We start from the raw sequence: 26,397 nt of genomic DNA on the forward strand, positions 1-26,397 counted from the left end.
TTGGTTACATTTTGACAACTTGCTGTTGTCAGAATTTGTTGTCGTGGTCCTTCCTTCTGCTTTGCTACGATATGAAGACTTCTCTTGAAATGCTGACTATTTTAAACTTTTTTTGCGCGAAACGTTTTTCTCGCAAACACGACAATATAAAACAATTCTATCATATGTAAATGTTCCGGATGGTCAGGTATCCACGAAACGACGTTTCTTTTACCGGGCGGCATGGCGCAGAACACGTTACACACTACACGTCGTAAACTCGTACAACTGTGTACAAGCAAGTAGAAAGCTAAACTGAAACAATAGATGTGCGACTAAAAGCTTGTGTAGTTTAATTTAATTGTTGCCGGTACGGTACGACAGCGGCGGGAATTGACAGGGGGCGCGAGCGCAAGAGCATTGACTCTATCCTCCTGTTCCTCTTCTATGATGATTTCACTAGGCAGTGGCCTCTCGGTTAGAGATTGCACGCAGTTCTAGGTCGCGGTCAATCTGTGAGACACCCAAACTAAATCGAGCTACAGACCTCCCGTCTAAATCTTTAAAATATTGTAAACATAGTGCGAAAATATGCATCGTCACTAGTTTTTAGTTAAATTTTGCAAATAACCGGTGAAAAGGAGCCAAATATACAAAATGCAAATTCATCTAATCCGTTCTCTAATAATAAGCAATGGAGTATGTTGAGATGAAAAGCTATAAACGCGATTCGTATATTCTGTTACCCATCAAAACATTTATACGTCTTTTTACCACCAAAGTAAGCTGGTGATGTGTCAGTTGAAATAATTATTAGGATCTGACTAAATCTATTGTTCAACGCCTCAGGCATAATTGCAGCGCAAAATCTGCGTAAGCGTTTACTAGTGCATAGTCGTTTTGCCGGCTACTCGGTGTTTCAGAGATAAGCGAACTAGTGCGCTTGAGGCATGACGCAATACGCTTAGCGTTACAAACATAAACCGCCGGTACCAGCGGAAATGTTTGCAGCCTCCGCGGACTAGTCTAGCTAGTAACTCAGTTGTGCCAGGTGGTCAGTTCACGCAGCGATGGGCATCGAGAAATACAAGGGACGCGTTGCACTGGTTACTGGCGCCAGCGCAGGCATCGGTGCTGCCATAGTGCAGGCGCTGCTGAAGCATGGACTCACCGTCGTGGGAATGGCCAGGAGGGTCGAAAAAGTTAAGGTAAGGACTCTCCAGAACTGCAGCGGATTTGGGATAATTCATCTGTTGTCAAGGTAGCGTTTAAATGCTCAAGACACTACGCTGAGGCCACGGCTAATTCATAGTAGGTATAAGAAAATCCAAAGTTCTGTAGCAGCAATATTAGCTGCAGTATTTACATATCTCGTAAAAGGATTGGACGAACAGTGCTACGTGACTTTCGTGAAACGCTGTTTGTTTACACTCTTCAGTAAGACCGAAAACTTACTATTACTAGTTTTTTTCCCTGTTTTACATACATATTATTATTAATAACAGGAATAGTGAATAATTATATGTACCACAAAGGTATAATCACGGCTATCACGCTAGTGAAAGGCGCTTTATATGTTGAAAATGTAGCGAGACAACGCGTAATTAAGATTACCTTCGCAAGACTAATTTATGATACTGCATGGTCTTATACTTACTACTGAAGTGCCAGATAAACTGGATAGTGTGGCAGCGTGCTGGAACTCACCCCACTAACGTTTACATAAGAGAGTCATTTCCTCTAAATTATACAGATCTCCAAACTACTGTGGTTATTTTAAGATTGTACAATAGGAACTGTATTTCTTCTACATTTTATGAAGAGAATGATTACGTCCGATTGACATTTAAGCGTTCCCAAGAATGAACGTAGGTTTAAAAGATGGAAATACTTTTTGGACAAAATTTTTCCCTTTTTCATTTCTGGAAAAAACTGTAACAAATCACTAATGTCCTGCGTGCCATAGCTCCAAATCGATGTATTTAGGGACATTTATTCTTTGACTATTAAGCCACGTCACATAATTATTTAGAATAGAGACTTTGTAATACAATAAAGTGCAATACAAAGCCTAAAAATAGCGGCAGCTAACCCTACTTTTCCTTGGACATAGTAAAAACTATCAAAATTGTCGCAGAGAGGAGAAATGGCGTTGTGTTTATCTGTTCGAAGCTGTAAGAGAAGTTCTTTCCAATAATGGAATGCATATTGTTAAGAAATTCACGAATAGTGTGTACAAAAATCCCACACACATTTGAACAGCATCGTCTGTACCACAGTACAATGAAATAATCTTGATCATCATGAACTCGGCGGCTGGTTCGTTTTAACATTAGTCAGAAAACATCAAAACTGTATTGATACACATGTATTATGTTATAACTAGTTACGTTCAAAAGAACATGAGTAAGTTACCTGCACAACAAAACAAATATTTCGGATAAAAGCTACATTTATATTCTATATGCAACTCACACAGCCAAAAGTTTTCATAAGAAATTATCACTGAGTTGCGCCGACATCATGATTTAGGAAGTCTTAGTTACCCTTCATAACTTTAACGGCCGGCCGCGGTGGTCTAGCGGTTCTAGGCGCGCAGTCCGGAACCGCGCGACTGCTACGGTCGCAGGTTCGAATCCTGCCTCGGGCATGGATGTGTGTGATGTCCTTAGGTTAGTTAGGTTTAAGTAGTTCTAAGTTCTAGGGGACTGATGACCTCAGATGTTAAGTCCCATAGTGCTCAGAGCCATAACTTTAACGGCAAATTGTGGAAGATGACGATCATAGAAACAGATGCACAGCGACAGAGGGCAGACAGTGTGTTTACGTGTTTACCTGTCATGGAGCAGCCTTCTCTGGAAACTGTATTGTACACAACATGCCCTGTAGTCTGCACTCACTGCTCGCTGTACTTCTGGCAGGCGATCTGCAAAGTGTTTATAAGACGGTCATGTTTCAGAATTGGCCTGACCAGAAAATGGCCTCCAGTCCCGCTCTTACATCGCACAAAGAACAACATACAACTATAAATATTACAGAAACCTTCTCAGTTCTTATGTATATTTGTGGGTGAATTATGTACATATGAGAAATAAATATGACAACAATTATAACTGAAAGAAGGTGCTAACCTACGATGGTGAGTCAAATAAAAACCTTAAATTTGTAATAACAAATCGAAATTTCGCACCGTTATCCTGTAAGTTGGTTAGCCTGTTACAAACAGCGTGCAGAATGGACTGTAGGTGGCAGCATAGTGCAGATGCACACATATCGTCGCAGTATCAGAATAAAGATAATCGCCCCACTTGCGACTTGCACCAGGGAAGAACAGCGTTCTGTTATTCGATTATTGCGTAGTGAAGGTGTGAAACCTATTGAAATTCATCGACGAATGAAGGTTCAGTACGGTGATGCATGTTTGTCACAGCAGCAAGTCTACGAATGGAGAAAGAAGTTCGCAAATAGTGTGACTTCAGTGGAAGATGCTCCTCGTCCAGTCATGCACGAGTTGTGACTCCACAGAACATTGCAGCAGTTGAAGCCATAGTGAAGGAAAACCGCCGAGTGACACTGAATGACATTGCAGCATGTTTACAGATTAGTCGTGAGTCAGCATACCACATTGTGCATGATGTGCTCCAGTTTCACAAAGTGACTGCAAGATGAGTGCCAAGGCAGCTGACTCCTGAAATGACAGAAACGTGTTGATGCTTGTCATGAACTTCTTCGGCGCTTTGAACGAGAAGGTGATGGCTTCCTTGCAAGAATCGTTACTGGGGATGAAACCTGGGTTCACTTCCACCAACTGGAAACGAAGAGAGCGAGCAAGGAAGGGCGCCATTCCTCATCACCAAAACCAAACAAATTTCGAATAGAACCATCAGCAGGGAAGGTTAAGCTGACTCTCTTTTGGGACGAAAAAGGCGTCATTTTGGAGCATTACATGCCTAGAGGGGCAGTGCATCATACACAGATCTCCTAAAAAATCATCTACGGCCTGCAATCAAATCAAAGCGACATGGATTGCTTTCAGCAGGTGTCCTTTTGCAACATGACAATGCAAGGCCCCACACTGCCCGTACAACAGTTGCAGCAATCGCAGAAGCTCTCCTGCGAGGAGGAGAGCTTCTGTGAAGTTTGGAAGGTAGGAGACGAGGTACTGGTGGGATTAAAAGCTGTGATGACGGGGCGTGAGTCGTGCTTGGGTAGCTCAGTTGGTAGAGAACTTGCCCACGAAAGGGAAAGGTCCCGAGTTCGAGTCTCGGTCCGGCACACAGTTTTAATCTGCCACGAAGTTTTTTATGCTTGTGGAGCGAGGGAATTGTTGGTCATGGTGGAAATGAGGTCGAATCCTGTATTCTGAAAGAGCTGTCGTCTTTCAGCACCATCCAACGACATTTACAAATATGGACCAACAACTGTACAAGGCGAAATAAGAAGCCTGTGATTTTAATGGTCCTAATTTAACTTATCGAACGAACTATTTTGCTTCTGTGGATTTGAAATTCATAGTTTCAGGAAATTCCTATATGTCTTGTGACAGGGAATTTTGCAGCACTGAGAAAAGAAGAAGAAATGCAAGACCATGATTCCAGAAGAGGTAGCGGAAATAATTCGAAGTGCTAAAGATGTAAGGTAATAATGCAATAATGACGAAGGATGACGACTTCATTAATTTTTCTGCAGACTGTGACAAAGCTTTGGACACAGCTCATTTAAAATCTGTTGCGTCAGCTGTATTAATTTTTCCATAATAAAAACAAGACAGTCAGTGAATGACACTGAAATGTGCACACAACGTAGATTTTTTTAAAAAAGGACAGTAATTCAGGTCAATCAGTAGTCTGCAGTGCTTGCAACACGTTCAAAGATGACCAGTTATCACCGATGTAACAAAAAAAAAAAAAAAAAAAAAAAAAAAACTTAATGTCTATGGGGAACTTCCTTGATGACAAGCACCATGCATCTTAACTGCAAAATTTGTGCATAAACGAGAAGTAACAGCAATTCTCATTTTGGATAAGGAGTGATTTTGTGTATCTCATTTACAGAAAGTGGGATTTCATAGACAAAAATATACCAAATTTTTCAGATGTCAAAATGGTTTAAATGGCTCTAAGCACTATGGGACTTAACATTTGAGGTCATCACCCCCTAGACTTAGAACTACTTAAACCTGACTAACCTAAGGACATCAGACACATCCATGCCCGAGGCAGGATTTGAACCTGCGACCATAGCAGCAGCGCGGTTCGGGACTGAAGCGCCTAGAAACGCTCGGCCACAGCGGCCAGCTTTTCAGATGTCATATGTAATACAATGCATCAGTGTACGTCTTCCATTTCAAGCAGTATGTCTAATAATGTTAGTAAAAACGAATCCATAAATTTGTTTTTCGGCTGAGAAGTTTTCTTCTTGCCAGCTACTACTTTTCCCGTCCCAATGCATAAATTGTTCGTAGTAAGGAGTCACAGGGTCCAAACATCAAAAGTCGCAAAGGTATCGCACACAACCATTCAATTCCAATCCCAGCCGGCATGAATTTTCATACGAATGTACTTGAAAAGTAGGAACAGAATAACGAAGTACGAAAAGTATTAATCATTCTACGAATTTCTATCTAAGATTGGCAGGAAATGCTTATTGATGTATCTGTAGTGAATGATGTGATGCTGATACCTTGTCACAGACTGCTACTGTGAGTCCATTGTATTTTAAGTGATGGTGCAGGTCCCCAAGTTCTTTGAAGAGTTATTTCTGTTCTATATAGGATTTCAGGTGGAAAAGATACTCTTAAACGAGGGTTATTTGGAACACCTATACATTGAAAGCGTCTGCGCTAAGTAATAAGTTACTCTATACCTTTAGAGCATTTGGTACAGCCCCGCCTCTGTCCCCTACCAAAAATAAATAAATAAATAAATAAATTCTCACCTCGCTCAGTCATACCAAAACATATTTAAACTTTAATAGCTTGTTGCTCAGATGCATACTACAAATTGTAATGTGCCTTTATGTGGTTTAGTGTGGGATTTGACTACACAAAAAAAAAAAAAAAAACGGACCCACATTACCGAAGTGGCACAGTGCCAGAACCAGTTAAAGTCAGTGAACAATAACTGAAATAATACTGGCTGACCTTTGGTTACCATTTACAGTGTTTACTATGCTAGCACTAATCTGTATACGAAATACGAGAAAAAGTAAGGAAGATTACTGTTTAACGTACTGTCGTGTACGACGTCATTAGGAAAGGAGTGCGAGCTCGTATAGCGTAGTATTTGGGAAAGAAATCGGCAATGTTCTTTTCTTTTAATACTTTCAATGAAACCATGGAAAAACAAAATCTGGAAGGCTGGATGGAGATCCGAAACCCGGTGCTCCACTAAGCGAGACTAGTTAAGGTTAGTGAGGATTAGACTGCCCCGGGGGTGCACTAAAGATAGCGCTAATTCTTTTGAGACGCTGTTTACCTATACATTACATCCTTCTTTGTACTTTTGAGTCTGAAAAAATCTCGAGTCTTTTCACAAGTAAGCTGACAGCTTATTTCCATGCAGTTCTGAAGAGAGTACGTGTTTGAACCGTTCTCAGAAATTCGTGTTCCCTTCGTATAGTCACACATACATAAACTGAAGCTTTTAATATATAAAATGCAGTTGAGGAAATCGCCTAGTGTTGATTTTCCGAATTTGAAATTTTAATTTAACATGTAAGATGTTCTCTAGCTTGAAAAGCATAAATCACAGAAGCAATGTTTAGATGCATTTGCAATGTGCTTCTGATCTATCTACAAATAACTGTGAATATATTGCTAATACTACAGGGTATGCTCTAGTCTTCAACATGAGTCTCGAACTTAACAGTACCGACCTGCACAGATAATCGAGCGCGTTAACGCGCCGCTTCGGGGAGTCGGGAAGTCGAGCCTGCCCCGGATAGACGACGAGGGCTGGTGAGCCGGCCAGCCTGCATGTGGTTTCTGAGAGGTTTGCTACATCCAACCCGGTAAATGTTGAGCTGGTTCTCCTGCCTGAGATACACGCTACGCAAACTGCAAAAATTCTGTAGCGGGAGCGTAGTGGCTTCAGAAAGGGCATTCCGCCACCAACTACCACCTTCGGTGCCGAAACTCGTATAACAAATCCGAAGGGAACAGGCAAGTAAGAAGAAGCTGACAAGCATAGAAGTGTTACTACACTCCTGGAAATGGAAAAAAGAACACATTGACACCGGTGTGTCAGACCCACCATACTTGCTCCGGACACTGCGAGAGGGCTGTACAAGCAATGATCACACGCACGGCACAGCGGACACACCAGGAACCGCGGTGTTGGCCGTCGAATGGCGCTAGCTGCGCAGCATTTGTGCACCGCCGCCGTCAGTGTCAGCCAGTTTGCCGTGGCATACGGAGCTCCATCGCAGTCTTTAACACTGGTAGCATGCCGCGACAGCGTGGACGTGAACCGTATGTGCAGTTGACGGACTTTGAGCGAGGGCGTATAGAGGGCATGCGGGAGGCCGGGTGGACGTACCGCCGAATTGCTCAACACGTGGGGCGTGAGGTCTCCACAGTACATCGATGTTGTCGCCAGTGGTCGGCGGAAGGTGCACGTGCCCGTCGACCTGGGACCGGACCGCAGCGACGCACGGATGCACGCAAAGACCGTAGGATCCTACGCAGTACCGTAGGGGACCGCACCGCCACTTCCCAGCAAATTAGGGACACTGTTGCTCCTGGGGTATCGGCGAGGACCATTCGCAACCGTCTCCATGAAGCTGGGCTACGGTCCCGCACACCGTTAGGCCGTCTTCCGCTCACGCCCCAACATCGTGCAGCCCGCCTCCAGTGGTGTCGCGACAGGCGTGAATGGAGGGACGAATGGAGACGTGTCGTCTTCAGCGATGAGAGTCGCTTCTGCCTTGGTACCAATGATGGTCGTATGCGTGTTTGGCGCCGTGCAGGTGAGCGCCACAATCAGGACTGCATACGACCGAGGCACACAGGGCCAACACCCGGCATCATGGTGTGGGGAGCGATCTCCTACACTGGCCGTACACCACTGGTGATCGTCGAAGGGACACTGAATAGTGCACGGTACATCCAAACCGTCATCGAACCCATCGTTCTACCATTCCTAGACCGGCCAGGGAACTTGCTGTTCCAACAGGACAATGAACGTCCGCATGTATCCCGTGCCACCCAACGTGCTCTAGAAGGTGTAAGTCAACTACCCTGGCCAGCAAGATCTCCGGATCTGTCCCCCATTGAGCATGTTTGGGACTGGATGAAGCGTCGTCTCACGCGGTCTGCACGTCCAGCACGAACGCTGGTCCAACTGAGGCGCCAGGTGGAAATGGCATGGCAAGCCGTTCCACAGGACTACATCCAGCATCTCTACGATCGTCTCCATGGGAGAATAGCAGCCTGCATTGCTGCGAAAGGTGGATATACACTGTACTAGTGCCGACATTGTGCATGCTCTGTTGCCTGTGTCTATGTGCCTGTGGTTCTGTCAGTGTGATCATGTGATGTATCTGACCCCAGGAATGTGTCAATAAAGTTTCCCCTTCCTGGGACAATGAATTCACGGTGTTCTTATTTCAATTTCCAGGAGTGTAGTTATTACGCGCATGTGCTTTAACACAGGCTGACAATTACTGACCTATATGAAATGAAATCGTCATAACTTCTGAACAGTTTGCATTAGAACATTCACACTGCACGACTGGACGTGGGGCAAGATGGGAATTAATAAGTGCATGCGCATGCGCCTAATTGTTCTCGGCCATTTGCACGTGATAATGTCACGGTACAGCGCGCCTGAGCGCATAGCGTTTGTGAAGTTTGCAACCGTCTTGTCTTCAAGCTAGCAACCGGTCCAAGTGTACTAAAAATCAACAATTTGATTCGCAAGTTTGATAGAACGTGCAGTGTTCGTGTTACAGTGCTGGCAATGTCAGTCGTCCAAAAAAGACTAAAACGCCTGAAAACTTCGAGAAGACGCGCTCTGTGTTTCAAACCAACCCCAGGAAATCGATCGGACGAGCTGCACAACAGGGAGGAATTAACTGGGAGACACTGCGACAAACTGTTGCTGACGACCGGCAACTCTTCCCATGCAAAATTCAAACCCATCAGCCATTAAGCCCCAGTGCCATGGAACAGCGGTTGTGTTCCGCCAACACTGCTGCCCACAGAATTGATGAACAGGGCTTTTATGTGAATATGGTTTTGTTTGGTGACGAATCTCGCTTTCACTTGGATGGATGCGTCAGTAAGCGAAATTGACGCATTTGGGAGACTGAGAAAATGGATTTCGCGATCGAGAAGTCTCTTCACCCTCAACGGGTGGCTGTGTGGTGTGCAATATCCAGTCACGGAATAATCGGTGCCATAGTCCTTGATGTCACGGTGACTACCAAACCGTACCTGAAGGTTTTGGAAAATGATTTCATTCTCATTACCCATAGTAACCCTGATTTCGCCAATAAATGGTTCATGCGAGACGGATCTTGACCCCAGCGAAGCAGAACAGTGTTGATGTCCTGGAGGAGCACTTTGGGATCCGTGTCGTGGCTCTGGGGTACCCAGAGGTCACTGACATGTGCCTCGATTGGCCGCCATATTCTCCGTATCTCAACACATTCAAATCCTTTTTGTGGGGCTGTTCTAAAGATAAGGTGTACAGCAATAACCCAAAAACCATTGCTGAGCTGAAAACAGCCATTCAGGATTTCATCGACAGCATCGATGTTGCGATGCTGCAGCAGGTCATGCGGAGTTTCGCAATTCGTCTACACCAGATCATCGCCGACGATGGAAAGCTTATCGAACATCTCATAACCTAATCCGAATATGTGTAGTAACTTTTAGATGTTGAATAAAGCGTCTGCACGTCGTACTTCGTAACTAATTTACGTTTTTTTATGTGGTTCAATAATTGTCACCCTGTCGATTGGAGAAAACAGTTTCAATCGTGAAATTAATTATTAAATGAATGAGGTATAACAATGACGTAAAACTCTATTTTGTGCCAATAAAACTGCATAAAAATCTCTGGGCAGCAAACGTTTCAGGCATGTCACCAGAAGAACAGTGCTTGGCCGCGCAAATGTGCCAGTAACGAAGGAGGCTCTAGGAACATCGCGTTTTCGTACACCTTTCGTCTGAGTAAAACTACTTGCTGTTTGACAAATCGCGCCTTCCCGCAATCAGAGCTCTCAGTGTCTTGCGGCTACTGTTCACCTGTGGCCGTTTATGCCACGAAAAGGGTTGCCTTACGGGACGCATACATTTACTTGTCTCCTGTGGCCTGATCGGAGCATGCTGGGAGCGGAAGCTTGCGATCGGCTTGTACCACACTGGCTGCTGCGACGAGCCTCACCTCCGTTTCCCAGAAATAAAATGATCGTGAGGCATTGTTGGCCGTCAAGCCCCGTACGGGGAAGTTCGGCCGCTGGGTGCAAGTCTTATTCCAGGTGACGTCACATTGGGCGACTTGCGAGTCGATGATGATGTGGACAACACAACACCCAGTCAACGGGCGGAGAAAATCAACCCCGCCGGGAATCGGACCCAGGTATGGTAAGCAAGCACGTTACTACTCAGCTAAGTACAGAGGATAGGGGAAATATTGTGAACACCTGTACTACCTTGGGAATGGTTTATTAATAAGGGGGTTCGATCGCCCGTCATACAGCTGCGTTTCTTGGTTCAAATGGCTCTGAGCACTACGGGACTTAACTTGTAAGGTCATCAGTCCCCTAGAACTTAGAACTACTTAAACCTAACCAACCTAAGGACATCACACACATCCATGCCCAAGGCAGGATTCGAACCTGCGACCGTAGCGGTCGCGCGGTTCCAGACTGTAGTGCCTAGAACCGCTCGGCCACCCCGGCCGCCTACTGCGTTTCGTTTTGGAATACTGGCATATAATGATTGTATAGTCTAAAGTGGAATGTTATTCCACGCTTCGAGCAGAACCGCTTCTAACTCCTGTAGTGACGAGGGAGGTGGAAATCTGCTCCGGAGTCTACGCTCCAATGCTGGCCACAAGGATTCGATAATGTTTAGGTCCGGGGACTGTACTGGCCAGGGAATACGCTGCAGTTCGGTTGCGTGCTCCTCATACCAAAATTGTACTGCCCTGGCTGTGTGAATGTGTGCATTATAGTCCTGAAGTATGGCATCATTGGAGCAATATTTGAATCATGGGGTGCACCGGATCACCTAAAATGTTCACATAATCGTTGGCTGTAACACAGCCCCTGAAAGTAATGATGGGACCAGCAGAATACCATGACATGGCTGCACACACCATCACACTTCCACCTCCATGTTTAACCGTTGGAATCAAGCAATCAGGATTGTGGGCTTCTTTTGGCGTTCTCCAGACATAAACCCGGCTCTATGACGGAAATAACGAAAACGTTGACTCGTCGGACCAAATGACGTGTTTCCATTGATCAGACGTTCAGGATTTATGCTTCTGACACCACGCTTTACGCTTCTTTGCGTTGGTTGTCGTCACTAATGGTTTTGGTACAGCAGCTCGTCCATGAATATTCGCTTTATTGAGTTCTAGACGGACAGTGTCAACAGACACTGGGTCTCGAAGATGGCTATTGAGCTCTTCAGTCACTTTAGCCGCCGTAGTTTTGTGTTGTTTTGATACAATTCGTCTTAGCGTACGACTATCTCTATCATTTAGTTTTGATTTGCGCCCAATATTATGTTTACACGGTGATGTCTTTCCATGTTTTGTGTAGGCTATCATGACTGTTAAAACAGTTGCTCTTGAAACAGTCAATAAGTTGGTTACTTATGCTCCAGCTAATCGGGGCGCCACTATCTGCGCTTCTTGGAACTCTGTTAGGTCCTTCATTACAAGTCGACCTCGGCCCCTGAATGCAAATATGAAATGTCCACTATTCGTAAACAACCTGCCCTAATGCCTAGTCTGTACTAAACACACACAGTCCAGCGCGACATGTGCCTTACCTGCGTCGTTGACCGCCAAACACAACCATCCCATTACTACCACCGTTCACATTATTTTCCCTATAGGTGGACCCTTTTCCCATAGCAGCCAGCTCATACCCTAAAAAAAAAAAAAAAAAAAAAAAAAAAAAAAAAAAAAAAACATGTAAAGGATTGTCAACCCAGTTTTATTTGTTTATATACATGGTGTCCCATCTATCTTGACCACCCTAAATAACTGTTGGTTCAGATGCAAATTACCCAATGTGTCAAGCTAATATTGTTTAGCCGTCAGGGAGACGTCAATTAGCATGATTGTCTTCGTTGTCGCTTTGTATTTTACAAAGATATGTACAGCGGTATGAGTTTTTTAAATGGCACCCTGTATTTTTTATTCGGTAATACATTTCCTCTCTTAAAGACCTATTCAGAAATGTATCACAATGTACGATTCACTTAAACAGAACGTTATTAATTATACAGGGTGATTCAAAAAGAATACCACAACTAGGAATTTAAAACTCTGCAACGACAAAAGGCAGAGCTAAGCACTATCTGTCGGCGAATTAAGGGAGCTATAAAGTTTCATTTAGTTGTACATTTGTTCGCTTGAGGCGCTGTTGACTAGGCGTCAGCGTCAGTTGATGCTAAGATGGCGACCGCTCAACAGAAAGCTTTTTGTGTTATTGAGTACGGCAGAAGTGAATCGACGACAGTTGTTCAGCGTGCATTTCGAACGAAGTATGGTGTTAAACCTCCTGATAGGTGGTGTATTAAACGTTGGTATAAACAGTTTACAGAGAATGGGTGTTTGTGCAAAGGGAAAAGTTCTGGACGGCCGAGAACGAGTGATGAAAATGTAGCACGCATCCAGCAAGCATTTGTTCGCAGCCCAGGAAAATCGACTCGCAGAGCTAGCAGAGAGCTGCAAATTCATATTTCATCAGGATGGAGCGCCACCACATTGGCACTTATCTGTCAGTAACTACCTGAACGTCAACTACCCGAGGCGATGGATCGGCCGCCAGACAGCCTGTGACAGAGCACTTCATCACTGGCCTCCAAGAAGCCCTGATCTTACCCCCTGCGATTTTTTCTTATGGGGGTATGTTAAGGATATGGTGTTTCGGCCACCTCTCCCAGCCACCATTGATGATTTGAAACGAGAAATAACAGCAGCTATCCAAACTGTTACGCCTGATATGCTACAGAGAGTGTGGAACGAGTTGGAGTATCGGGTTGACATTGCTCGAGTGTCTGGAGGGGACCATATTGAACATCTCTGAACTTGTTTTTGAGTGAAAAAAAACTTTTTAAATACTCTTTGTAATGATGTATAACAGAAGGTTATATTATGTTTCTTTCATTAAATACACATTTTTAAAGTTGTGGTATTCTTTTTGAATCACCCTGTATAATTCAACATCGACTTTGAGCCCGGGATCACAAACTCGTCCACTTGCTGGAGTTGTCAGAAAACAAATGAAAACCAAGTAAAAACATGACACAAACTTGACTTTGACTCTCGTGTACCGTTGCCCAGGAGTAGAACACTCAAAGGTGCTCGAAGTGGTGACCCTGGACACAGATATACTGGCGCACTCGTTGAAAGAAACAAGTATTTACTGCTTCCAGTGTTGCCTGCTGAAGAGAATTACAAGCAAGCACGATACGTACCTGCATGTCCTCTGGAGTTGTTGGAATATCGCGATAGCCAACATCTTTAATGCATCCCCAAAGAAAGAAGTCCAGAGGATTTAAATCAGGAGAGCCAGCAGTCCAAGTAACTGTTCCTCCAAGACCAGTTCATCTGGCAGGATAGCTTCGGTTCAGAACGCATACAAGGCATTGTGTGCTGGACATCCATCGTGTTGATACCACATAAGCATTCTGGTCCTTAGCGGCACTTCATCCAGAAGAGAAGGAAATATTCGTCTGGGAAAGTTGGCATACGCTGTGCCGGTTAGACTACCATTGATGAAATAAGGGCCAATAATTGTAGTACCAAGCATCCCACACCAGACATTAACTCTCCATTGACGCTGATGTTCCATCCGTCTAAGCCATCGTGGGTTGTCGCTGGACCAATAATGCATGTTCCTTGTATTTACCTGTCCTTTGTTTGAGAAGGAACATTGGAGAAGAAGTTCGGGTTGGCGAGAATTTGCTGCTGTGCCCACTGACAGAACTGTACACGATTCTGGAAACCATTCCCATGCAATTCTTGATGTAGGTGTACATGGTAAAGATGGAACCGGTGACGTGTAAGAATACGATGTACGCTGGTTTTAGGAATGCCAATCTCTTGTTCAGTCTGTCGTATGCGCACATGTGGATTCATAGCAACGGAGGCGAGAACAGTAACTTCGGCAGCTTCGTCTGTGCGAGCGCTACGATTGCGTTGTCGTGGGTTGAAACTTCTCGTTTTCTTAAGCGTCGCACATCACACACATACATGCCCGAGGCAGGATTCGAACCTGCGACCGTAGCAGTCGCGCGGTTCCGGAGTGAGCGCCTAGAACCGCACGGCCACACCGGCCGGCGAGCGGCACGAAGTCGGCCTGGTATGTTTTTGTTAGAATAGCAGCCAGTGTAACTTTCTAACGACTGGCGATTAAATTTGGTGAGTAAAAGAATTACCTGATGTCTTAATGGCTATTTATTTTCCTTGAATACAAATAAAATTAAATATAAAACATCCCACTTGGGCCATGACTGTTAACTGTTCCGGCTAAACATACGATAATTTTCCTGTCGTTCGTATGGGTGATTTTGTATTATGTCACGACCTAAGAAAACCAGACACTCTGCTACCAAAACAACGGTACTCCCTTCTAATCTGCGCTGATCGCTTTCTTTCACGGTGCAGTAACATTCAAACCCAGATCTCGCCTATTGATATTGAACTGACCCACCACTTAACAGTTGTACGTGCTCATGTAGAGAAGAATTTGTTGACTGTGCGTTTTCACTAGCGCACTCTCGAATCCATGCAACAATGAGCCTTAGAAAATATCGCCGAGAATGGGAAGCAAAGGACTGGGCGAAAGGAATGTAGTACCTACATATATTATTAATTGTTCAATTGTGGTGCGTCCTTACATATTTATACTTAAACTAAACAGTTATACTACTCAACATTAATTTAGACTACAATACATACTACTGCATTGTAGCTGGGTCACTGACAGTTCAAAAGATGCCAGCATCTTCGAAGACAGCTATTGCAAATCTACGCGCCCACAGGACGTATCTGCAGAATCATGCAGAAACCGTGTCTCAAAAAATGAAAAGTCGGTACCCTCAAAAGCAACAGCAGAGATTAAATAGTTTTGTACAAGTCGTTGATGAAGTGCAAGGAAAAGTAACTATTTGTATCTGTTTGCGTCTCATGAACTCTTCGATAAAAACCGTTGATCATCTAAGAGTTTTGATAAATAGGATGACTTAAGAAATAATTCACAGAATCAAATGCTATGCTCTCATCAAACATGTTACTGCATCATGATTACTTGATGCTTTATTGCGTGACGCAATGAACCGTACTCGTTAATTACTGACGAGAGCACATATTTGGGGGACATATATCTCTGTATTTATGTGAGGTCCTAAAAAGGTTGCCCACAAGCTTCAATCGTTTTAAGAAACTCCATTACCTCAGTCCTAAGATATGCCTGTGAAAAGCATCAAAGGCGAATTTCAAAGATTTGCCACTCGTAGATAGTTGATTAACAAATGATATGGATGTTACTGAGAATCAGTTTAACTTCATTGATCAAGTTAACTGGGTTGAGTTTTTGTGGCTGCGACGTTTTGAAGAGTTAGTACAAATTTTGGTCAACAGTTTTATACCGTAGGGATGCTGGAGGCTCATTAATTTTCAGAGAGTTATCTGCATTTGCGTTATTGCTGGTATCACTACCTATTTCTAATGCTGCAGTGGAATGTTCAGCATTATGAAAGCAACGAAAACAAAAGTCAGATATAGACTGAAAGTAGAAATACTAAGTGCATTGTTACGAATTAAAGTCCATCTCAGCCCTAAGGGTTGTACCATCTTTGTGTGAACCAAAGAAATGTTTGAACGACTGAATAACTCAGTTTATTCAACAGCTGTAAACAGCAATATTGAAGAATATGAAAGGTTCTGTTTTGTAATCGAAGCTATGCGTGAGCATATCCCTCGCACAAGGTGGTATAACGATTCATGAACCATTTCATGTCATGAATGTTATAAGTTCTTAAATTAATAAATATGATAATTAAATGCAACTGTATCTGAATTTAGTAACTATTGTACTTTCCAGTTTCTCACTATTGCAGTAATATGACAGTATTTTGACTGGCTTCATGGCTCAGTTGGTGGTACGACTGGGTTCAGTTCCAGACTGGACTCGAGAAATGGTTTTTTGAAGAAGGTTTGTCGGTTTTTCCAGTCGAACTAAGTTAACTGATTAAAAATGGCGACAGTTTATTTTTATTGATAAGAAGATACCGATATTTTGGCTACTTTTTTGTTCAACAGTTGGCTACAGAGAAATGGAAGAACCTGGCAACACTCCACAGAGGGGCCAGGATAAAGTCACGATCAGTACTTGAGACCTGGGATATTGTAAAGCAAACGAGTTCCGTCATTTGTGTGTTGTATCCATATCATTTATTTCTGTTGCTGTTTTCGGTATGATTATGCTGCACGTTGAAATACGAAGAAACAGACCCAGGGCACGGGAGTCAAACGAAAAAAGACAGTGTTATAAAAGGATAATAGTCTCAATGTCTGTGCTATTTCCAAAGTATTCTTATGAACCGCAGCCACGGTTTAGTATAGTGTGATGGTTGTCAGTCGACTTCATAATCAAAAATACGGATAGAAAGGCAGTGAGGAAACGTCATGTTCTGAAACTACAGGTAGGAACAGAACAACAAACCTGGATCATTCCTCACGTCTCAAGATTCAACGTTAGGTACGCTGTTATCATACTTAGATAATCACCAGTAACCCCCCGATTGTTGAAAGAATCGAGCTCCCATGCATACGACGGCTCCAAACTTTTGATTACTTTACAAATGAGTTAATTTAACTTTAACCACGTGAGCGAGAAAAAGTTTACAACAGGTTTCAATTTTATTGGAAGACGCTAAGTGCTCCGATTATGAAACGCTGAATGAATATGGCCTGGGTAATTTGAGGCCTATTTTAAGTAAAAGCTAGTTTCTCACGCATCTCAGTGTTATGACGTTATATCTCCGGAACTCGGTGCCGTACACAACGTTGTAATTTGTAGGCGTATTTAGTGATATATGAAAATACTGTCTGCGAATATCTGCAGCTCGTGGTTTTGCGGTAGCGTTCTCGCTTCCCGCGCACGGGGTTTCGGGTTCGATTCCCGGCGGGGTCAGGGATTTTCTATCCCTCGAGATGACTGGGTGTTGTGTGTCTTTCATCATCATTTCATCATCACTGACTCGCAAGTCGCCGAAGTGGCGTCAGCTAAAAATAAAAAATAAAATAAAAAAAAAGACTTGCACTTTCGGCGGCCGAACACCCCGCATGGGGTCTCCCGGCCAACAATGCCGTACGATCATTTCACTGTCTGCGAAGTGTGTTACGGAAATACTTGGTGATAAAGAAGTAATTAATTAAAACGTCATAACTGATGCTGAAGTTCGACTGCATGAACAGCGAAAATGCAGTAAGTCACAAAGTTTCTTCGTTTCGTTATTTTGTGGGGGAGTCAGCACGAGGACAAGTTTCATGAAGATTAGAAATTGTGTGTAAGGTTTTTCGAAATTCGCTAAGTGCTCTCATTCACAGATACGGGATATCTGCGGTAGTCAGTTGAGCTGCCTCAAGACAAATACACAGTTTATAACTCTCATACTGTCTTATTGTGTAACACTTTTAACATAATATCATACTTTCAGGATGACAATTATTGATCTATATGAAAAAAATGTAAATTAGTTACAACCTACGGCGTGCACACACTTTATTCAACATCTAAACGTCACTACAGACATTCGGATTTAGGTTATGACGTGTTCGCTATGCCTGCCATCACCGGCGATGATGTGGCCCAGACGAATAGCGAAATCCTGCATGAACCGCTTAAGTGTAGGAATATCGATGCTGTCGTTGACCTCCTGAATGGCTGTTTTCAGCTCAAGTGGTGGTTTTACGGTTATTGTTGCACACTTTCTATGGCCCCGCAAAAAGGAATCGCATGTGTTGAGATCCGGAGAATATGGTGGCCAATCGAGGCCAATGCCAGTGGATTCTGGGTACCCCAGAGTCACGACGCGGACCCCGAAGTGCTCCTCCAGGACATCACTCTCCTGTTTCAATGGGGTCGAGCTCCGTCTTGCATGACCTGCATCTGGTCGAGATCAGTGTCACTTTGAATAATGGGGGTGAAATCATCTTCCAAACCCTTCACGTAACGTTCGGCAGTCACCGTGCCATCAAGGAATATCGCACCGATTTTTTCGTGACTGTACACTGCACACCAAACAGTCACCTGCTGAGGGTGAAGAGACTTCTCGATCTCCAAATGGGATTTCTAAGTCCCCCAAGTGCGCCATTTTTGCTTATTGACGAACCCATCCAAATGAAAGTGGACTTCGTCGCTAAATTATACAACAATGCGCATAGCAATTCCTATCATGTCCCGCGACCTACAGCGCACTCTGAACGTGCTGACGCAATCGATTCAGAAGTTATGACGATTTTATTTCGTATAAATGATAATTAATTGAAACTTTCAGCTGCCGACAGGTGTTGTTAATATACCTCGATGGGGACAGCTGAAAATGTGTGTCCCGACCGGGACTTGAACCCGGGATCTCCCGCTTACATGGCAGACGCTCTATCCATCTGAGCCACGGACGTCAAAGAGGATAGTGCGACTGCAGGGACTTATCCCTTGCACGCTCGGTGTGAGAGCCACATGCCCAACTGTCCACAATCTACATACGTAATGCTCCTAATAGATATTTGCCCACCTGTATTGGTGTCATCGGACGTCCGTCACGAACACATTCAACGAACAGTATAGAACAAAATTAGATTTAAAAAAAAAGATGGATAAAGCGTCTGCTATTTAAGCAGGAGATCCCGGGTTCGAGTCCCGGTCGGGGCACACATTTTCAGCTATCCCCATCGAGGTATATCAAGAACACCTGTCGGCAGCTGAGGATTTCAATTAATTATCATTTATTCTAGAGAAGCTGCACGGTCATAAATGGTATCGGTTCTTTAGAGAACAGTTACTATCTCCGTATTTATTTCGTGTACTTCAATAACTGTCACTCTGTATAGTTTACTAGATTTCGATAGAACTTTAAATTTTTGAATTCAGTCAATAATTACACGAAATAATGAAAATCAAATTTTTGTTGCCCCTAGTAGCTGTTAGATAGCTAACCTGCAACTGGTACCGAGTTCTGTGATAGTAGTTTAGTAATGTAGACAGGTCGTATTCTACTTCAGGAACACTTCTTCTCATATTATGTGTGCCCGAAAGTATAATTGTCGCTGTGACTCGTTCCCAAGAGTCTCTGTTTCAAACAGAACATTATTTGAGGCCTTACAATATTAATAAAGTGAGCAGGCGTAGCTGTATGGCGATGGCAAATTTTTACAAGAAGCCAAAGACGTTATTTTCGTTGACACATTTTGCGTTTTCTGTAGTACGTAGCACGCGGCAAGGCTGTGATTAGCTCGGCACACGAGAACCTAAGCATTTTCCACGCAGCGGATGTGTTTAATAGTCAACGCTAGCTGCCGATGGTTGCCAATTGGCGTTTTGCTCGACTAAATGCACAACGCGAGTTTGTGTTAAGGTTAGGATGCGACTTTAGCCTGATTAATTGCAACAGAATACGTCGTGTGCGTGCTGTTCTCTATTGGGTCCTTAAAATCAGTTACCGATAATAGCATTGTTTCGGGAGAGACGTGAGAAACAGCAGTTTTGAAATGACCCGCTGCACGTGTGTTGCCCATAAACGCGCGTCAGTTAACAGCCGATACGGCAAACGCTGTTGCGGTACGTGACAAACTTCAAGCAACAGCTAGTTTTAATCAGGATACAGTTTATCACTTGTTTTCCTCCTCCTTTGCGTGTTGCCCTCACATCAGTGCAGAGCGGAGCGGAAGTCTGTTGACTATCGAACACAGTGCTACCAAAGCAGAGTTACTTCAAATGGTTCAAATAGCTTCAAGCACTATGTGACTTAACATCTGAGGTCATCAGTCCCCTAGACTTAGAACTACTTAAACCTAACTAACCTAAGGACATCACACACATCCACACCCGAGGCAGGATTCGAACCTGCGACCGTATCTGCAGCGTGGTTCCGGACTGAAGCTCCTAGAACCGCTCGACCACAGCGGCCGGCCGCATAGTTACTAAACACAGCCTTCTGAAATGCCTTCAGAAAAGAAGACGAAGTAAATATTCCAGAATTCGAATTGAGAACAGCTGCCAAAATGAGTAACGTAGAAGTAACTATCCTCGCAGTAGTGAAACAACTTAAATCACTTAACAAAAGCAAGTCTTTTGGTCCAGACTGTATACCAATTAGGTTCCATTCGAAGTATGCTGATGTATTAGCCAATCATATACAACCGTTTACTGGACGAAAGAACCGTACCCAAAGACTGGAAAGTTGCACAGGTGACATCAATATTCGAGAAAGGTAGTAAGACTAATCCATTAAATTTCAGGCCCATATCGTTAGCGTCGACATGCAGCAGGATTTTGGAACATGTATTGTATTCAAACATTATGAATTACCTCGACGAAAACTGTCTATTGACACACAGTGAACATGTGTTTAAATAACATCGTTCCTGTGAAACACAACTAGCTCTTCATTCACATGAAGTGTTAAGTGCTACTGACAAGGGATTTCAGATCGATTCCGTATTTCTGGATTTCCGGAAGGCTTTTGACACTGTACCACACAAGCGGCTTGTTAGTGAAATTTAGCGTGCTTATGGGATATCGTCTCAGTTATGTGACTGGATTTGTGATATCCTGTCAGAGAGGTCACAGTTCGTAGTAACTGGCGGAAAGTCATCGAGTGAAACAGAAGTAATTTCTGGCGTTCCCCAATATAGTGTTATAGGCCCTTTGATGTTCCTTATCTATATAAAAGATTTCGGAGACAATCTGAGCAGCCGTCTTAGGTTGTTTGGAGATGACGCTGTCGTTTATCGACTAATAAAGTCATCAGAAGATCAAAACAAATTGAGAAAAGATTTAGGAAAGATATCTGAATGATGCGAAAATTGGCAGTTGGCCCTAAATAACGAAAAGTGTGAGGTCATCCACATGAGTGCTAAAGGAAATTCGTTAAATTTCGGTTACACAATAAATCAGTCTAATCTAAAAGCCGTAAAGTCAAATAAATACCTAGATATAACAATTACGAACAACTTAAATTGGTAGGAACAAATAGAAAATGTTGTGGGGAAGGCTAACCAAAGACTGCGTTTTATTGGCAGGACACTTAGAAAATCTAACAGATTTACTAAGGAGACTGCCTACACTACTCTTGTCCGTCCGCTTCTAGAATACTGTAGCGCTGTGTGGGATCCTTAGCAGATAGAACAGACGGAGTACATCGAAAAAAGTTCACAGAAGGGCAGCACGTTGTGTATTATCGCGAAATATGGGGGAGAGTGTCACAGAAATGATACAGGATTTGGGCTGGACATCATTAAAAGAAAGGCGTTTTTCGCCACGACGGAATCTTCTCACGAAATTCCAATCACCAACTTTCTCTCAGAATGCGAAAATATTCTGTTGACACCGATCTACATAGAGAGAAACGATCACCACGATAAAATGAGGCAAAGCGGAGCTCGTACGGAAAGGTATAGGTGTTAATTCTTTCCGCGCGCTGTACGAGATTACAATAATAGAGAACTGTGAAGGTGGTTCGTTGAACCCTCTGCCAGTCACTTAAATGTGATTTGCCGAGTATCCATGTATATGTAGATGTAGATGTAGACTTTGACACATGTGTGTCGTCGCGGAACAGAAATATATATTGTTGATGCTTGCGTGGTTCCAACAGCAATGTAATAAATGGACTGGGCGTACTGTGTTAGCGAAACAGTGATCGACTTATAATTTATTATTATTATTATTTATAAGAAGCTCAGGTCGCAGGAATCGTATTACCCTTTCAGTTTACAACTGCCGTTTTAGCTGGGCGCGCTGCGCATTGTTGACGAGTGCTGCTACTGGATGTTTCGGATGACGCACGTACGGTATAACAGGGCTCAATGAAAATGTAACACAGCTCATGAACTGTACTTGGTATACGTGCAGCAGGTAAAACATATATACATTCTGTTAACAAATTCTTTCACAGAATAACAATCGATATGAACACTAATATAAAACTTTTGTTTTACGGTCGAACAATGCAGCTGTGCATTCGTTTAGGAGACAGCGGTTCATTCACTTTTAATATGTTCTTCTGCAGGCAGACGTAAGAAATGAAAAAAACTGTTGTGTTACGATCTAATAACTGAGGCGAAAGAGTAATACATTTGCTAGTAACACATTCTTGAACAGGGAACCGTGGGAAATTTAAACGAAGACGTTTTTGGATCTAGTAACTTGAGTTGGGCGTACAGCAGTTAAAAACACATTCGCTCTTAATTCATTATAGGAGAGCATAAGAAACGAAAATGAAATAGAAATTCTGGTGTACGGTCTAATAACTAACAAAGAGAGCTTTCGTCTGTGGGGGGTCGACTTGTGAAACGGACTGTACGTTCGTGTGGGTAATAACCTCCTGGAGCGATTCACCCTAGTGGGCCACCGTTTGCAAGTAAGGGACACACAAAAAAGTTTCGGAATTTCGTGCGAGAATCTATACCATTGAAATAAAAAACAATTACTGTCAGCTGAACTAGTGCAGTGGACAACACGTCTGCTTACTGTACTGTCCGCCCCCTGTAGCTGAGTGGTCAGCGCGACAGACTGTCAATCCAAAGGGCCCGGGTTCGATTCCCGGCTGGGTCTGAGATTTTCTCCGCTCAGGGACTGGGTGTTGTGTTGTCCTAATCATTATCATTTCATCCTCAACGACGCGCAAGTCGCCGAAGTGGCGTCAAATCGAAAGACTTGCACCCGTCGAACGGTCTACCCGACGGGAGGCCCTCGTCACACATTTCATTTTACTGTACTACAAGAGGTTGTGGATTCAAATTTTTTCATATGCTGTAACATTTTTTATTTTCATATCTTTATCGAAATGACTATGATCACTACATTGTTAAATCTTGCACAATCAATAGAAACAGATTATTCTACTTTTGTTTTTTAATCAATACATCAGCATTTTCAAACGCGTAAATATTATGACGGATAAATAAAAATGAGAAAAACAAAGACAGGAGCAAAAAATGTGACCTAGTGAAAAACGCTAATATAATGTTTTCAACACCTTTTAATTCGTATGTAAGGGCTGCCTCATCTGCTGACTCGGTAGAGCTGTTGCTGATGTCCGAAGCAGGTGTCTCCGCCGAGTGTGGGTGTGCCGCGTCAGATACATCCTCAAAACCACGCGATGAAATTTCACTGTCGCTGTCTGGTTGAAGTTGAATAATTACGCTCTCAATAGCTTCGTCCAGCAGTGCGTCTCCATACCAGTATTCATCCACAATAGTTTTCACTTTATCACACGCCTTCTTCCAGTCGTCTTTCGTAATGCACTGTATTGCAGCCGTAGTCGCTTATTTAAGTTGGGAAAGAATAACGATGTTGACATTGTTCGATGAAACTTTCTGTTTCATTAAATTCCAGATAAGTCCGATAGGGTTCAAATCACAGTTGTATGGTGGAAGGCGTAAGACTGCAACTCCTTCCCTGAATTCTTTTAGTACACTATCTACTGTGTATTCTGGCTTGTGTTTGTAACGTTTCACAACTTCCAAGAGCTCGTTGCGTATTAAATCCGCACCGGACGGGATTTTATGCTTAGGCAGCCATGATTGTATTATCTGCTTTACCAGAAGATGTGTTAGGCGCATTATTTGCGTCAAAACAATGGTAGGGTGCATTGTCTACCACAACAATACTTCCAGGTGGAATATTTATTATTAGACACCCTAGTAACCATTTTATACAATTTTCACTGTCCATTTCGTTATGATAATCTTCCGATGTTGATCTCAATCACAGATGAGCCCTGTACCCTCAATGAACCCCATTTCTCTTCCCGCATGAACGTCTGTTGCTCTTTGTCGCCGGCCGTTGTGACCGAGCGGTTCTAGGCGCCTCAGTCCGGAACCGCGCTGCTGCTACGGTCGCAGGTTCGAATCCTGCCTCGGCCATGGATGTGTGTGATGTCCTTAGGTTAGTTAGGTTTTAAGTAGTTCTAAGTCTAGGGGACTGATGACCTCAGATGTTAAGTCCTATAGTGCTTCGAGTCATTTGAACCATTTTTTGCTCTTTGTCGAGAACCTTCATTTTTCCGCACACCTCGTACGTCACTGGACTGCCAACATTTGCCGACAGTACAGTGTGTATGCACCCATGTTTCATCGGTATACACCGTGGGTATCTTCACACCTTTCTCGTTTTCTCTCAAAGTTCTAGGAAAGCGTGCACACCATGCTACAATGTCCTCCTTATCAATCAGAAATGTTCGTCCGTTTTTATATTTTTTAAAACGAAACCCCACGTCATTCGAAATATTCCTGAAAGTGGTTCGTTTCCCCTTGAAATTAATGCCTGTATCCTCCTTCACGCAATTGTAAAGCTTTCGAAGAGTGGGTATTTCTATTTTAACGTCGTAATATTCCAAGAACTTTCTTTTCAGTAAACACTCATCAAAATTATCGAGACACTTCGTTTTGATCCTCAAATGGCTCTGAGCACTATGGGACTCAACTGCTGTGGTCATCAGTCCCCTAGAACTTTGAACTACTTAAACCTAACTAACCTAAGGACATCGCACACATCCATGCCCGAGGCAGGATTCGAACCTGCGACCGTAGCAGCAACGCGGTTCCGGACTGGAGCGCCTAGAACCGCACGGCCACCGCGGCCGGCGTTTTGATCCTCAGTCTCTTCTTCCTTGGTGTCACAATTTATTGACCACTATGTCTGGCTTTCTTAACATCTTTCACAGCGTTACGCACTCTTCTTACACTCTTTCACACTGCGGCTGCTACTCTCTCCAGACCTCTTAATAACGACACTAGTAAACCTTTCAGTTTTTGTCCTCGACAGAACTGAATTGCATTATTAATCACGACATTTCCGTCTGAGCGTACTTCAGCAGACGCTAAGACTAGACAGTATTAGTAACGCACTATGACAATAATGTGACTGTACAATTCCGAGCCACGTGCTTCCTTCGTGTATTGTCGAGTATTGTCGGACGCATTCGGCCTTGTCAAGCTTTGTTCTGCGTTCTGCCGTCGGCAATTGTAAAATGAACAGCTAATAACATCACCGGATTATCCATGTTACCAAGTCATCATCTGGTGACAGACTATCTTCTATAGAAACTCATCTGCTCAGAAGCCGCTCTGTTATGTCTACATTGTCAGCGCTTCTCAGAACCTGCTCACTTGTAAATTTATAATTCAAATTAATCAATGATCTGATGATGACCAGGTAAGAACGTAAACCGGTAATGATATCATTTGTGTGACGTTCGGCTGTAATACTTTTATATTACGCTCATCAGGAGGTACAACAACGGAAACGTACAAAAAGGTCACATTCTTGAAATTTTCTGTATTCCCTATTAAAATTTGGTGCTCTCCAGATTCAAGCGCCTTCTAGTTCGCCAATACATGTTCCTGATTCTTTTGATCCGACCGACCACGAATTCCCCTCCTGTGCCGCCCTCTTCATCTATGAGTATCTCTTGCACCTTACATCATCCATTATTTGTTGGATTTATTCCAATCGCGGTCTTCCCCTGGAGCTGTTATTCTCTACAGCTTCCTCTAGTGCCCAGGAATTTATTCCCTGACGTCTTAATAAATGTATCATCCTGTCCCTTCCTCTTGTCTGTGTATTCTCTATGTCCCTTTCTTCGCAAATTCCTCGCTCCCTACTTTCTATTCTGCTTCTTACGTCTTCAAACATCAGGCTGGTTAGCAGCAGTTCGCCATGAGAGCGTTATATGGTATCTTCCATGAACTGTTGATGTGTTTAGTCTGGGCCTGCCTCTTTGATTTTTTTCTCCCACTGCCCCTTAAACGATACTTTTAATGGCCGACCCACGTGACCTTTCTGTGTAAAATTAGCTTCAGGTGACAAGGATTCTCTTCTTCCATTCTAAGCAGCACCTCTTCGTTTTATATCCTGTCTAGCCAGAAAATCTTGAGCATTCTTCGGTGGCACCACTACTCGAACACTGTTATTTTATGTTGTTTTATTTCCTTCTCC

General features: G+C 43.4%; 1 protein-coding gene across 1 annotated transcript in view; it reads left to right on the forward strand.

Annotated features, from left to right (window-relative positions):
* Positions 1–1,049: 1,049 nt before the first annotated feature.
* Positions 1,050–26,397, forward strand: part of LOC126235547 (dehydrogenase/reductase SDR family member 11-like) — a 95,342-nt gene continuing 69,994 nt past the window's right edge. The window contains exon 1 of the mRNA XM_049944264.1: positions 1,050–1,187. Within this exon, the coding sequence (XP_049800221.1) occupies positions 1,050–1,187 (138 nt within the window). The remainder of the gene's footprint in view (positions 1,188–26,397) is intronic.

The sequence above is a fragment of the Schistocerca nitens genome, chromosome 2 (genome assembly GCF_023898315.1).
Source record: "Schistocerca nitens isolate TAMUIC-IGC-003100 chromosome 2, iqSchNite1.1, whole genome shotgun sequence".
Classification (NCBI taxonomy): domain Eukaryota; kingdom Metazoa; phylum Arthropoda; class Insecta; order Orthoptera; family Acrididae; genus Schistocerca; species Schistocerca nitens.